The sequence below is a fragment of the Mytilus galloprovincialis genome, chromosome 6 (assembly GCF_965363235.1).
Source record: "Mytilus galloprovincialis chromosome 6, xbMytGall1.hap1.1, whole genome shotgun sequence".
In the NCBI taxonomy this organism is placed as follows: domain Eukaryota; kingdom Metazoa; phylum Mollusca; class Bivalvia; order Mytilida; family Mytilidae; genus Mytilus; species Mytilus galloprovincialis.
Genome location: NC_134843.1, coordinates 25,744,936 through 25,761,860, shown reverse-complemented (window position 1 = coordinate 25,761,860; position 16,925 = coordinate 25,744,936). Strand labels below are relative to the sequence as shown.

The 16,925-nt window shown below is 33.1% G+C and overlaps 1 protein-coding gene across 1 annotated transcript; it reads left to right on the top strand.

Moving 5' to 3' along the window:
• The first annotated feature begins 464 nt into the window (after nt 1-464).
• LOC143079251 (uncharacterized) lies at nt 465-11,972 on the top strand. The gene is made up of 12 exons (XM_076254486.1): nt 465-586; nt 978-1,176; nt 2,852-3,364; nt 3,674-4,130; nt 4,941-5,128; nt 5,955-6,114; nt 6,895-7,006; nt 7,591-7,753; nt 8,382-8,526; nt 8,896-9,070; nt 9,946-10,139; nt 11,572-11,972. The coding sequence occupies exons 1-12, from the start codon at nt 582-584 to the stop codon at nt 11,628-11,630; spliced, it is 2,370 nt and encodes a 789-aa protein (XP_076110601.1). The 5' UTR covers nt 465-581; the 3' UTR covers nt 11,631-11,972.
• The last annotated feature ends 4,953 nt before the right edge of the window (nt 11,973-16,925 follow it).

Here is a 16,925-nt window from a genome sequence, read left to right as displayed (position 1 = left end):
ACTGGGGTGGTTAAAGTATTTTGATTAATTTTGTTTTCTTATACTTTCTATTGTAGAAAGTCAGCAGGTTTATAAGTTATTAACAGTATTACCAAGCCCCTTAAAATAGAAAACATATCAAAATATCAAGTCGGTTCAAAAATTTTCGTGCATTCTATTCGTTATAAAAAAAAATCAATTAAATCATTTACATTTTCATTAATTGGTAAGTCATGTATTCATTTATGTTCTTATGTTAAAACTTAATAAAATGGACCAATACATCTTTTGAAAGTTGAAAGTATTTTTAAAAAATAACTATTGATAATAGTAACATTACTACGTGGCTATTTAACTACACATCATGACTTCAGCGCTTGTTTACTAGTTAATAGATGGAAATATCTTTTGAAAGTTAAAGTATTTTAAAAATAACTGTTGATAATTGTAACATAATTAAGTGGATATTTCAATAAACATCATGACTTCATCACTTGTTTACAAGTAAATACATGGATATTTGAAATTGAAATCATGCATGAATATTGAATAGCTATATAAACGCTATACAAGGAGATGTTAAAGGATAAAGCCCATCAATCATGAAGTAAGTAAATGTTTTAGTAATAGTAACAAAGTACAAAATGTTAAGTTTTAACTTGATTTAATTTTTAATCTAACATTTTAAAAAAAATGTACGTTTTAAATGCAAAATTTATTTTATAGGAATGTTAAACGGAAATCCTATTCTATATTCTTTATAGTTGAATACATGTCTGTTTATGTAACAAAAGTATTCTCCTTTCCAATAAATAGCAAAAAAAGTTTACATTATAACAATTTTGTAAAACTACTATATTTTGGGACCAAAAAGGGGTCTTGCTGGACCTACTCCTTTGATTTCAAAAGAATTCGTTGGCAGTTTTTTTTTAAACCAAACGAAGATTTGAAAACATGTCTTAGCATTGTTTCGTCAATCTTTATTTTTGTATTACAAGGACAAGTTTTGCTCTTGTGTTGAGCCTGTCTGCTTGTGTATTCGCAACCTATCAAGTACCAATAGAGAAGACAACTCTTTGGGGTGGTGGGACATCATGGTACTTTAATGGATATTGTGAATTTGAAGTTTCACAGTCACATGGAGAGAACACTGTCACAGTAGATATGGTCCTAGATCAATCCACTTCAAACTTGCTGGTCAGTATAAAACTTACATTACAGTAGATACTAGTATGGTTTAGATTAATCCATTTCAAACTTGATGGTCAGTACAAAACTTACAATGCAGTAGATATGGTCCTAGATCAATAATCTTCAAACTTGCTGGTCAGTACAAAACTTACATTACTGTAACAGTAGATGTGGTCTTAGATCAATCCATTTCAAATTTGCTTGCCAGTACACAATTCACATTACAGTAGATATGGTCTTAAATCAATCTTCTTCAAACTTGCTGGTCAGTTTAACACTTTTAAAATTACAGTCGATATGGTCTTAGATCAATCTTCTTTAAACTTTCTAGTCAGTATTGAATTACCATTACAGTATATAAGGTCCTAGATCGGCTCATGTCAAATCAATCAGTAATAATTCAGGACTTATATAACGGCTCATGTCAAATTAAACATTAGATAAGGTACTAGATCAATCCACTTCAAACTTACTGGTCCGTATTAAACTTCCATTATAATACATTCGCTCATGTCAAATTATTAAACAGTAACAAAGGCAGTGTTTATATAACCATACATACAAAATGTAAACAATAATTAGCAGCGAATGTATCATGTGTATAGATATAAGATATTTCACTTTTGCAGACTATGTATCTTATAAGTATGACATTGCCTATTTTAAGATAAAGGGATACATACTTGTTACTGCGACTTCAAACGTGTAATGATTTAATCGCGTCTTTATTGTAGAAAGTATTATTTCTACCTGCGTTTTACTCATTATTGGACTGATATGCATATGATTGTAATATAATTAAACGTATCTTTCTCGTCATTCCGAAATCACTATTCATTTAAAAAAAATGAAATTTAACATCCACATGATGACACGAGCTTCAACAATAAATTGAACAGGTAAATAAAAGATAACTTGATAGAAATCGTATATTCATAATCCCAGCAAAACAATGTAATTATAAGTATTGAATGCTTCTTTTAGAAATTATACGGGGTTGTAAACGCGTTGACCGTGCCTACATTTTAAGAATGAAGCGCTTCCGCTATAGACCCAATAAATTTACAAAAAGAAGCATTACACTTTTAAATAGTGACATCGAATTCGTTTTTTGTTATCGAAATTCGAATAAGAACCATATATACTTCAAATATTTATATTCATTTAAATTTAATGAATAAAGAATGTAATAGCCGATAAATGTAGATTCTTACATTTATACCAGTGGATTATCGGATTTATCTAATCGAGATAGTTAAATTATCAATTTTAAAGTCCGAGCCGCCTCGGCGAGGACTTTAAAATTTATAATTTAACTTTCGATATTGGATAAATCCGATAATCCACGAGTAACTATGTAAGAATCTGTTTCTCTAATGATTAAAAATACATTTTCTTTTTTTGTTAACCGAAAATCCCCTTCGAGTGCCTTTCACATTGAACGAAGTTGTCAATTTCATTAACACCTGTTAGCATATTTTGATTTATCAAGTTAGCTAAAAAGATCATGACCCTTAAAATCATCCAATGATCTTTTGAGATCACCAGCAACCACACGTTGATTAAATTTTGTTATACAATGGGTTCGGAAAGGGATAAATTTCCATAGAATTAGAGAAAGTCTACTATACCAAATAGGATAAAAATCTGTTCTATGGATTCATATTGTTCTATTTCTTAGATTTGGAAATTGACCATTGGTAATATTATAAATAATGGACAGCAATATGAACTTTTCAATCAAGACGAATGGCATGCTGGTACACAAAAAGTCGATTTTATTCTACAGTACAATGGAAGTCAAGAATCATTCCCAACCGGTACATGTACCAGTAACCTCCCTTCACCTTCCAACCAAGACACAACAACAACTACTACTACTACGACACAATCGACGACGACAACAACGACACAACCGACGACGACAACTACGACACAATCCACGACGACACAACCGACGATGACGACTACGACACAACCGACGACAACGACTACGACGCAACCAACGACAACAACGACTACGTCACAACAATCATCGACATATTACACTGTACCTATTGCGAAAGATAATACATGGGGAAGTGGAACGAATTGGTATATGCAGGGATCCTGCACATTTGACATACAGAGTCAGTATGGAGTTGGAAATATACATATTGATATGTACTTAGATCAAACGGTGTATGTGAATCAGGTGAGTTAATGAATGTGTTATCATATTATATAACTTTTTCTACAATCATTGTTCTATACCTAACCTTTATGAATAAAGCATCATCATCAGCATCATCATCGTCGTCGTCGTTATCGTCGTCGTCGTCCTCATGATCGTCATCACTATCGTTTCGGTCGTCGTAGCCACAACTTTAATTTTGTCATCTTTCGAAAAAAAAATCTTCAAGTTATAACATTTTAAAGAAATTACTAGTTTTACTAATTACTTTTTTCTTTTAAGCTCGAAATACAATTTATAACACAAATCATAGCTGTTCGTCTTTTTCAGATTTGGAATGCCGTGAACTTAGGCCATTCAAATGATTATGATTTGTATTATCTACACAATGCATATCCAATATCTAATCAACTACTTGAAATAGGATTCATTTTAAGATACGAAGGAAGTGAAGCAAGCTATCCAACAGGGACATGTGTGAGTGATATTGCATCTTCACAAGACACGACAACGACGACAACACCTGCAACCACAACAACGACAGCGACATCAACGACAACAACAACAACTTCATCTACACCAACATCATCTTCAACGACAACATCAAGCAGTTCCCAAAACGTTTCTACAGCACACGATTACGGACAACTAATCGAATATTCCATTTTGTTCTATGAAGCCCAACAATCAGGCTACTTGACATTTAATCGTATCGACTGGCGTGGAGATTCGGCAACCAATGATGTGGGAATCAATGGTGAAGATCTTACAGGAGGCTGGTATGATGGTAAGACATCGTTGAACAAACTTTAAATGTATACTATTTTTTTTTTTAAACCTTTAAAACTTTGAGAGAAAAAAAAACATCTGTTAAAACAGAGAGATATTTCGCCACTTAAGCCTAATAAAAAATAAAAAATATTGAGGCAGTTGACACTGTTGACGTCTAAGTCAGTATGCATTAGTCCCTTTTCAGTGGAGAATCGGTGAGACAAACATGAATTCTGCTGGTACTTCGTATCCTCATTGAAAAAATCATGATACGGGCCGTCAACGAATTGACATGAAGATATTGACGACGTAAATCGACGGAAGTCATTGAAAGAGGGTGTTGGTATGGTTGTGTTGTATTGTATGTTTGTTTTAATGTGTATCTCTTGATTAATTGTATATCAGTCTAGCTGCTTTTGATTGCTCACTGCTGTATTCACTGCTAAGTTTCCTTCTGTATTAAATCTTCCTTTGTTCGTCCTACATCAGTTTTTTGTTTCAATTTTATAAAATACGTAGTTATTTAAATATTTTGTACAGTTCCTTTTTGATTGCGCAACTGCCACCATATGTCTGCTGGCTGGTTTGGTCCGGTCGTACTTTCCTTTTGAGTTTTGTTTTTTAATCTATAATAGATAAGAATTACAACAAATCTTTATAAATGACAACTAACTCACAAAAAAGCAAGACATAGTCATTGTGGTGCCTATTGTGTATGTATCTTACTCGAAGTATTGATATTAACAATTTTGTTGTATTCTCTTTTAATCGACAGTAATATTATGCCTAAATTTAAAAAAAATCAGAATCTTGTCATTATTTTCAGCTGGAGATGGCGTCAAATTCAACCTTCCAATGTCAGCTTCTGTAATTAACCTTGCAATGGGCTTATTGCATTGGAAAGATGCATACGAAAACTCTGCTCAATTACAAAATATGTATAACTCTATCAAATGGCCGTTGGATTATTTACTTAAGTGTTGGAGGCCATCAGATAGGATTTATTATGCTCAGGTAGGACAAACCGATTATGTTATTGATAGAAATAATGAAGTCGAATTCTTAAGTCTAAGAATACTTCTATGGACTAATAACGCGATAGATTGTCCTAAATTAATCAGACCTACTTGTTTCATTGCATTATGTTATCTTTAATTGGCTTTCAGCAACGAAAATAACTTATGCAGTTTTAGCAAATAGTTACCAAAAGCACCAGGATTATAATTTAGTACGCCAGACGCGCGTTTCGTCTACATAAGACTCATCAGTGACGCTCATGTCAAAATATTTAAAAAGCCAAACAGGTACAAAGTTGAATAGCATTGAGGATCCAAAATTCCAAAAAGCTGTGCCAAATATGGCTAAGGTATTCTATGCCTGGGATAAGAAAATCCTTAGTTTTTCGAAAAATTCAAAAGTTTTGTAAACAGGAAATTTATAAAAATGACCACATTATTGATATTCATGTCAACACCGAAGTGTTGACTACTGGGCTGGTGATACCTTCGGGGACGAAATGTCCACCAGCAGGGGCATCGACCCAGTGGTGTAAATAGTTATCAAAAGCACCATGATTATAATTTAGTACGCCAGACGCGCGTTTCGTCTACATAAGACTCATCAGTGACGCTCATGTCAAAATATTTAAAAAGCCAAACAGGTACAAAGTTGAAGATCAAAACAAGCGCTCCAAAACTGGTAAATCACAGTCCTTATGTTTTAAATGCAATTAGCTGCTGTTCAACTATTTACATCTCCTCTTTGTATTTTATCTTTGATATATTTAAATAAATTCTTTGTATACGAATCCAGTTTTATAATACATGTAATTCAAACATAGGTTGGTGATGGCGACCTTGACCATGCTTATTGGGGACGACCCGAAGACATGACTATGAATAGACCTGCGTATTATCTTGACGATACTATGTCAGGAGCTGACGTCACTGGTGGAACAGCAGCAGCATTGGCTGTCGGTGCTTTGGTATTTAGTGAATCTGGTAAATAATGCTAGGACTCTTTGTAGTTCATTCATATGATTGCATATAGCCATTTTGAAATGATCAAGGCTTTGTTTTGGCGTCAACTGTAGTTCACCTGCCATTATCATCTCTTGTAAAAAAAAAATTGTTACGTTAATTATAGAAAAATTAAAATTGGAAAATTGCGTCAGTATTCAAGTTTAAAACAACAGAGAGATTACTATATTATCATTCTTTCCCAAAAAGTTTAAACAAAAAACGTGAGGAAAATAGGAGATATCAAATTTTACCACAGTCTCATGGTTCTTCAAAATTCGAATTTAATAGACACAATCGAGAAGTGCGCATCACATACACTAACAGAACTATACCCGACTGTAATACTTCTCCTTTGTTACAAGCATTTTGTCTACAATTTATGTCCCTTATACATTTGCATTGTGTTTGTTCTTTCTAAATGATATTATATGGTTATTGCATGAATATTGGGGAATATTGTCCCGAGTAGAATTTTATATTGCACGAGCTTGCGAGTGCAATATATGTTCTACGAGGGACAATATTTCCCCAATATTAATGCAATAACCCATTTATTGTATAGCAATATAATATTTGAAAGTAAAAATTGGTTTAAACTAAGATTTTGTCTTTGATGACGCCCTGAATTTTGAAGATTTATTGCACTAGTGCAATATTAGAATTTATTACACGCTAATTTTTGGTTACTTTCTGGGGGAAATATTATATTGCTATGCAATAATATAATTTACTTTTGAACGTTGAATTTATTTATTACAGACTCGTCGTATGCAGCCACACTTTTGTCAAGGGCTGAGAGTTTATATTCTTTTGCAAAGGATATTCCAGGTTTATACAACAGTGACATCCATGATATAACCCAATTTTATGAGTATGTCTCTCTTTCTCATTAATAATATTTTCTTTCAATGTTTTAAATATTCACTTTTCAATAAAGTCGTGTTTTGACACAACTTTTGGGAATTTTAGATCCTCAATGCTCTTCAACTTTGTACTTTATAAATATTTTGATATGAGCGTCACTGATGAGTCTTATGTAGACGAAACGCGCGTCTGGCGTACTAAATTATAATCCTGGTACCTTTGATAACTATTTGTCTTTTAATCATACCGATTTAAAAAAAAGTGTTACTTTAATTGCTAAACTTTTGTTAACGAACTCCGTTTGACAGTGCGGCACGCAGATAGGTGATGGTTATAATCTGAATTCATTCCCTCATATGGACAAAACTATTTAACTTTGAAAAAAGATGCATATAAATTTTGACACCCTGCTGTCGTTTGAACTGGATGGAAAATAGCTTTGACATTGTTGGATAAAAATGAGGAAATATTATTACTCTGTACATGTCTGGCTAAGTTTCAAATTTTAAAATACAATTATAACGTCTCTGCATTTCAAAAGTGAATAATCTTTCTCTTCTAGATGAATAAAGTCACGGTTTTCTTTCACAGGTCCCATGAGTATAAGGACGAGATGTGTTTAAGTGCAGTACTTCTATATATGGCAACCAATAACCCACAATACCTAACTGAAGCTCAAGCTTTTTACAACGACTACAACCATGACAGCGTTCCATGGGCGTTTGACTGGGACGATAAGACGGTGCTCTGTGAGGTTTGTAAAATATACACATGGAAAAAAAATAACCATTGACAGAATGGATGCATAAACGAATATGTTAGTTAACGAAATAAACAAAGACAACACATTATGATAGCATATGCTATTTTGTAGCCATTGTTTGTTGAAAACTTTAGATTTTTTCTCATTGAAATAAATTATAAACATTACACAATCACGCTTTGAAATAAAGCATGCATCAGTATTTTAACGATGTTCAAATCTCCAAAATTGTATTAGAAGACAAACAACGTTAATTAACAGATTCTGAGAGAATTGCATGTACTCTAAAAGGAATGAGACCCGATCGCAGTTACAGGGTATGATTAAAACAAAATTATTTTGCTCCTTACGTATACAAGTATATTACTTTCATTATTTCAAAATACGAAATTTGGAGGGTTTTTTTTTTACACACAAGAAACAGAAACATTTGTGGGTTGACAAACAGTGTTCAAGAATAGACAAATGTATCTGCATCTTGGATCTTGAAAAAATCTGCCATCATTACCGAAGCCCCAAAATGTCCATAACTTTATTGTTAAAGATAAATAGTGTCTTTAGAACTACAACATACCTTTAGCAGGGTAAAATTAGTTTCTGTATTTTCTATCTTTTACAGATTCTTCTTTATGATATTACTGGTGATAACACGTACAAAACACGTGTGGAGAATTTCGTCACTGCTTGGATGCCATCAGGATCTATACCATACACAACATGTGGACTAGCATGGAGATTGGAATGGGCATCGATTAGATATTCGGGTAAATTTTGTCGTATGAGAAATATAGTCTATAAAACATTGAAAGAAAATTACTATAATTTTAATACTATGGATTATTTATATATCATTTATGTATCTACTTTTCCATTCTCAATTTTATTTTGCTTGACACTCTTTTACAAACTTTACCTATAACGCAAACGTTGACAAGAAAATATGAAACAAAAGGGATTAAAGGCAGTTTAAAACTGTAATCGTTTCATGAAAACTTATGACGTAAATAAACTTCAATAAAGAAAACAACATAATGTAGTTTGAAGGCAGCTCACCTGTTAAGAAGCAATGTTCTGTGGTAACTTTAAAACTTGTAAAGATTGTTCGAAACCTTAACTATATGTTTGAATTGCAGCTAATGCAGCATTTATTGCTCTGCTAGCAGCAGATGCAGGGATTGGCGATGCATCAGCATACAAGACATGGGCTATGTCACAGATTCATTACATGGTCGGAGATAATGGCCAGGATTTCAGTTTCTTGATTGGATATGGAACTGCTTTCCCAAAGCGCCCTCATCACAGAGGAAGGTATGCAAACAGCATTATAAAAGAATTAAGATATATTTTGTCCGATGCTTCTCCTTTGAAAAGCAAATTTTCTCAATGTACACTTGCAATCCATTTTTGGTATACTTGTTCAAGCAAATGACGTCGTTTACTATCTTGACATACATAGTTTTTTTTCAATTTTCTTTTGCTAAAGTACAACAAAAAAAACGCCACTGCAACATACATAGAAACGAACTATTTTAACCTGGTGCTAAATGTTCGGATGGTGTATGTATTAGATTAAGGCGATATATGTTTACCGATGTTCCTACCTGGTAAATCCGTTCGAAAGAGACAAATCTAGAAAACTAACAGAAACAGAGACAAACTTCAAAATGAGCCGATATTAATGTTCTATCAAAGGCGCTTATGTTCATGATCTAACTTAAAAAAATAATATGAACAAGATAATACTAGAAACATAATATCTATATTTTCCAAATAATTCGTAATAGAATGAATGTTAATTATCAGTGTGATAAGATCTAAATAGGAATCTAAAATCAGATGACATTAGATTTGTTTATTGCATTTAAAAATCATCTTATAAAGGATTATGCAACTTAAATATAATGTTCAAATGGTAGAAAATATACATGCGGTTTACTCAGGTTAGTTAAAAAAATAAAAAGTAGTTAGAAAGCAATTATATCTTGTGAAGTCTTAACGAATTTAGACTTTATGTTTCGACAGGATAAACATCTGCATTTAATTTCGAGTGAACACCTCTTTACATTGATATGGCTTGCGTATAAATTTTCGATAGGACGCCAAAAAATCCTTGCAGTGTTTTTAGGACTGCTATGAGTTTCGTCTTGATAAACAAATAGATAACCTTGATTTTGTTTCTTCAGTACCTGTGATTACTCTCCTGCTACATGTGACTGGGGTACTTATTGGAGCTCAGGTCCTAACTCACACACACTTTATGGGGCACTTGTTGGAGGTCCTGAGGATCTGCAAGACACCTATGTTGATGATAGAGATAACCATAAGACAAATGAGGTGGCTTGTGACTACAATGCTGGATTCCAATCAGCAGTAGCAGGTATGAATTATATAAAAGTCAGGGGGTTCAAATGTACAATTTTCGACAATCAACGATTTCTGACGTATCTAATGTAGTTTATTAGTTATCACAACTCATTTTGATCTAAGTCGTCAAATGACATTTGTTATTGGGAATGAAACGTCATGTGTAGTTTACTTAAACTTTTATAACTATAGGAAGTCAACTCAAAGTGTTAAATGCAAAAGGAGTGTATAAATTATGAAAGTTTTTATTTTTCAAACTTGTCAGTATCACAAGGGCACCCTGATAAAATGAATTGTACTAGTTTTAAATATATAGTATTTTAAAGTATCGTTTGCTTTTTAAGAACATGTATATATTTTGTTCAATGTGTCTCATAGCTGGGTATTGATTATACTATCATGTATGTTTTAATCTTTTTGCATAATATGTATGTCAATCAATATGTGACACATTAATAAAATAAATTATTATTTGTTCTTGGTACACATTTGTACTTGGTACACACTGTTCAATTAGGAACCGCTCATTTTTATAATTGGAATACTGAATTTTTTTGATAATCGGTTTTAAGTTTTGCGACGACATATTGTTATGCAAAAAGTTTGGTAATTTTCATACTTTGTTCACTTGTTCTATGATGTACAAGTAAATGTGAATACATATAAACTCCCATTTCTGTTGAAATAAAATGTTTACTCTCAAAACTCCACTTAACAATGGTTGGAATTTTTGTAACGGCTGTACACATCTACAAAATAATTGAAAGTTTCAATAATAAAAAAAAATTGGCTGATACGGATGTAGAATAACAAACTGCTTTTTCAGGCGAATATTTGAATCTTGTTGCTAATGTTTAACACCGCTTTGTCCACATCCATGCAAATGCAGGTTAATGGTTATTAGTCTTATTTCTTGTGGAAATTTTAACAAAAAGTTAAATCATAAAAATACTGCACTCCGAGGAAAATTCAAAACGAAAGTCCCATATCAAATGGCAAAATCAAATGATAAAACATATCAAACGAATGGGCAACAACTGTCATATTCCGGACTTGGCACAGGCATTTTCAAATGTAGAAAATGGTGGATTGGACCTGTGTTTTTACTGTCAACAAAGTGAGAGGTTTAGCGCTATAAAACCAGGTTTAATCCACCATTTTCTACATTTGATTTTGCCTGTACCAAGTCAGGAATATGACAGTTGTTGTCCATTCGTTTTTAATGTGTTTTATCATTTGATTTTGCCATGTGGTTATGGACTTTCCGATTTGATTTTCTTTTGAGCAGTATTTTTGTGATTTTAGTTTTTATAGTAAAGTAAAGTAAAGGACACAATTTATCGAATATGGTAAATGCGTTTGTCTTTCAGCTTTCAAAATATTAAAATACAAATAAAGACTCATACCATTATTGTTAATATACATTGGATTATATTTTTTTACAGGTTTGCTTCACTTTGCCGTAAACGGAAACTTGCCTGCTGCTCCTATGCCTAGTTGTTAATTATGGAAACCACCGACAACTTTTACAAATTTATTATCTAGGGACATGATGTTATATGTTTTACTTAGTTAGAATTTTACATGCTACAAGTACATATTTTTTCTGTCCAATTTCTTCAGATATTTTTGAAAGTCACAAACAATGTCTCTTGATATAATTCGAGTCCATAACTGTTTTTTAATTTTTAAATAAATGATTCCCATGTGTAGTGTTTAAAGGGATTCTGACAAAATTTGAAATAGTATGTGAAGTTGAGACTCCTAGCATATTTGTTGTACATTTCTTGTTTACTATCAGCTTTATAATCAGTCGTTAATCAAATCAATTCATCCTGTGATCTTTTATTCAGTGGAAGCTATTGAGAAGGAAATTTCTAAATGGTATGGGCGAAACCTTTGAAACCCCGTTGTGTATTTTTTTTTAGATGGATTTTATACTGAACTGGGTTGGTACCGCTTTAAAAATTTTATATATAAACATTTTGTTAACAGGATGTTTCCAGCTAAGAATTCAATATAACGTGGCATACGTGCAGTCTTTTCTTGAAAACCAAAATTCGTAATATGCTATCAATATTCAAAACACTAATGTTTGCTTACACAAAAAAGTAAAATCACAAAAATACTGAACTCCGAGGAAAATTCAAAACGGAAAGTACCTACCGATAATCAAAGGATAAAACACATCAAATTAGATTGAAAACACATCAAACGAATGGACAACAACTGTCATATTCCTGACTTGGTACAGGCATTTACAAATATAGAAAATGGTGGATTGAACCTGGTTTTATAGCGCTAAACCTCTCACTTTCATGACAGTCGCATCAAATTTCGTTATTTTTACAGCGATGCGTGAAGAAAACAGACATAATCGGTAAAATAGTCAAAATATGGTTACAGTAGTCATCACTGTGCAACAATTTCAAGACAAACAAACATATCCAAAAATACAAAAAAGCATCTATCAAATTAAAAAACACATTCTTTGTTTCGAGTGTTGGGCGTCAGAAAATGCAACGTCACAAAAAAAGAAATTTTGTCGTTCAATGTCTATTCAAAACAATTATTATTTCACATGGAGACTGGTGGTATGCAGGTTTATAAAATCAAAAGTAACTGTTATGTTAGAATTAATTATAGAAACAGACAGATATTAAAAATTATGATCCAGCAGTTCTTTAGAATTTTTAAGAATCCATATATGGTTAATACTACTACGCGAATGAAATAATCATATGTTGTTCAATGTATTATCAAATTTATAATAGAACAATAACATTTGACGTATAATAGAACAATAACATAATGACATATAATAGAACAATAACATAATACCGGGATCTTTAAAAGTACAGAGTCACGTTATAAGAAACAAGGAAACACAAAATGTCGCATATACACACCAGCAAAAATGAAAGATATCACATAAAACACACCAAACAGTAAAATTATAATTTATAATTGAACAAAGACAAATAAAAGAACAATATAATACGTTGCTATTCTAAGATTATAAACAACGTCAGCACGCAAAACCTATATACATCAAGGCCATCATGTAAGGCTTAGCTGACACAACTAAGTAAAAATGACTAATTTGAGTGACACTAATGAGTCCTAAATACAGAAATAACTCATATTTATCAAATGGTCAAGAATTGAGAAAAAAACGTCATTTTTTGCTGTATATTTTTCAAAATTAAAAAACAGTTTTTATAAAAATTTGGTTCACATAATCTCTCTGCAAAATGAAACAAAATGTCGTTTTAAAAAATGGGGGTCCATGCACTCGTTTTCAAATTAAATCAGTTTGAAAGATAAAAATCAGTCGAAAAATGCATCTTTTCCCGATATGTCACAGTTTGACGTCTCGAAAATAACATTTTAAGTTAGCAACGTCATTACCTCCTCTGTAACTGTATTGTATGCCCTTAACATGTACAGCTAAGGTAATCCGTTCATGAAGTAGAAAAACCTTAGTATTTCAACAACTTAAAGTTTTATAAACGGTTAATTTATAATAATGATCATGTCAATGATAATTCATGTCAACACAGTGTTGACTACTACTGGGCTGGTGATACCCTCTGGGACTACAAACTCCACCAGCAGTGGCATCGACCCATTGGTTGTAATAAACTCATCATATATACCAGGATTGAAATGTCATATTTGATCTAGACGCGTGTTTCGTCTACAAACGAATCATCGGTGACGCTCAAATCAAAAAATGTTCAAGGCCAAGTAAAGTACGAAATTTAAAATCATTTTGATTACTATAGTATTCAATTGTTCAAGTGGTATGGTGCAGTGAAAACATTCGAAGTTTGAGTATTGCGAGACTTACCGTGCTTTTTGTTGGTGAAAGATTGGAGAAAGAGCACTTTGTTTTGTAAATGAAGATTAAATCGATTTGATCTTACCTCCTATACATTTCTAGGAATATGATTGGTCCGCGTGGACACCGTTCAATACACGGTTAGTAGTGGATTTACGACTTTGGCACTGTTTGATTATTTAAAAGTATTGAAAGTTCTGTTTAATAATGTTATATCAAGGTTGTTGATATAAACAGTTATTGTTTGCATTATATTTTTTTTTTTTGTGCAGACCAATTGTAGAAGGTTCTTAAAATTGAACACTTGAACACCTTAATATAGAAATAAGAAGATGTGTTATGATAGCAAATGAGACAACACTAGTCTAAATTCAACAAATAAAGATAGTCGGTAAGATAAATTCGTTACATAGTGCGCTCTCATCCCATATGGAATTTACTGACCTCGTATATACCATATAAGGTCACTAACACACTATGTAATATAAGTTATATGGTTCGCTACTGACTCCCTACGGATTCATAGAGGGTTAGTAAAATTCATAAGGGGTGAGGCCGGAGGACGAATCCCCTATGGATTGTATCCACCCTCTATTTAACTGTATAACGAATTTATCGCACGCTGTACTTTTTCTGTTGCGTTTTGTTGAAAAATAAACAATGAAACACAACATCAATAGATGACGTCACCATTAACGCGTCATGGAACCCCTATGCATGAAATTTACTAACCCACTACTATAAGTTATATGGTTCGCTACTGACCCCCTACGGATCCATAGAGGGTTAGTAAAATCCATAGGGGGTGAGGCCGGAGGCCGAGTCCCCTATGAATTTTATTCACCCTCTATGGATCCGTAGGGGGTCAGTAGTTAACCGTATAACGAATTTATCGGACGCTGGTCTTTTTGTGCGGCGTTTTGTTGAAAAATAAACAATGAAACACAACAACATTAATAGATGACGTCGCCATTAACGCGTCATGAACCCCATATGAAACTTACTAACCCCATACGGTCTCATAGTGGGTCACCACGTGACGGCATTTAACCAATCACAACGTGATAATTCATCTGTGGTCCGATAAGGTCTCATAGCGGTCACCACGTGACGTCGTTTATAGTTCGTTCTTATGTTGTACTGTTATGTACCACTGTCCCAGGTTAGGGGGGGGGGGATCCCGCTAACATGTTTAACCCCGCCACATTATTTATGTATGTGCCTGTCCCAAGTCAGGAGCCTGTAATTCAGTGGTTGTCGTTTGTTTATGTGTTACATATTTGTTTTTCGTTCATTTTTTTTTACATAAATAAGGCCGTTAGTTTTCTCGTTTGAATTGTTTTACATTGTCTTATCGGGGCCTTTTATAGCTGACTATGCGGTATGGGCTTTGCTCATTGTTGAAGGCCGTACGGTGACCTATAGTTGTTAATGTCTGTGTCATTTTTGTCTTTTGTGGATAGTTGTCTCATTGGCAATCATACCACATCTTCTTTTTTATAACCAATCACAACGTGATAATTTACCTGCGGTGCGATAACTAATTTTATTAAGATCTGCTACTAACTGTCGTATACTATCTTTTGTTCTTATGACGTTCCGCCACAAACTACTGGAGTACCTTCCATTGTTCATATGAGCTTTGGATTGCTACATATACTGCAGGAGTTCCTTATTTTTTCCGTATGAAGATTTGTTGAAAACTGCAAATAGATATAGGAAGATGTGGTATTAGACAACTCTCCATCCAAGTAACAATTTATAAAAGTAAACCATTATAGGTCAACATACGGCCTTCAATACGGCCTTCAATTGCTCACACCGAACAGCAAGCTATAAAGAAGCTATAAAGGGCCCAAAAAAATTACTAGTGTAAAACCATTCAAATGGGAAAACCAACGGTCTAATCTATATAAAAAAAAAAACACCGAGAAACACGCATGAACTACTTAAAAAGACGACAACTACTGTACATCAGATTCCTGACTTAGGACAGGTGCAAACATTTGCAGTGGGATTAAACGTTTTAATGGTACCAAACCTTCTCCCTTTTCTGAAACAATAGTATAACATCACAACATAGAAAGACATGTACTATAAAATATCAATTGGAAGGCTTAACTCAATTAAGCTCCCTATACTAATCATGTGCGTTCTGCTATAAACTGTCCTTATATGACATATGCTCCACTGTAATTTGTTGTCGCTCTTTTGTGTTCTGAAACAAACTAACGAACTTCCTTCTATTATTCACAAGATATCTTTGACAAACTGCTAGGTTGTAACAATCACAAGAAGAGTCTATTGCTCATATTATGAGACATATTACTACAAACTGTTTGTTGCATTCGATTGTTTATGTATATAAGTTCTGCTCCGAACAATTTGAGTGCATTCAGTTACTTATATGAGTTCTGATACAAATTCATGGGTTCCTTCAGTAATTCACATAGAATTGTTAGCCAGCGGTTCTTTCTATACCTTATAATGCCTTCTATAAATTGTTAATTCGAGTTCTGATTAGTTCTGCTTAAAACTGATAGGCAACTATCCTAATATGAATTGGATGTAAGCAATTAAAGGCAACCGTAAGGCCTTCAACAATAACAAAACCTGATACTGTAAAGTCGTTTATAAAAGGCCATGAAATGCGTGAAACAATTCAAACGATAAAACTAACGGCTTAATTATAAAAAACAAATCTTTTTACAAAATAGCAAATATGAGTTGAGGCATGAACCAACGACAACCACTAAACTACAGGCTCCTGACTTGGGGGAAGGTTCATAAAGAATATGGCAGGGGTGATATAAAAACAAAGATGTGGTAATGTATGATTGCCAATGAGACAACTCTTCATAAGAGACCAAATGATACAGATTTTAACAGCCATAGGTCACCATACGACTTTCAACAATAAGCAATGCCCATACCACATAGTGAGCTATAAACGGC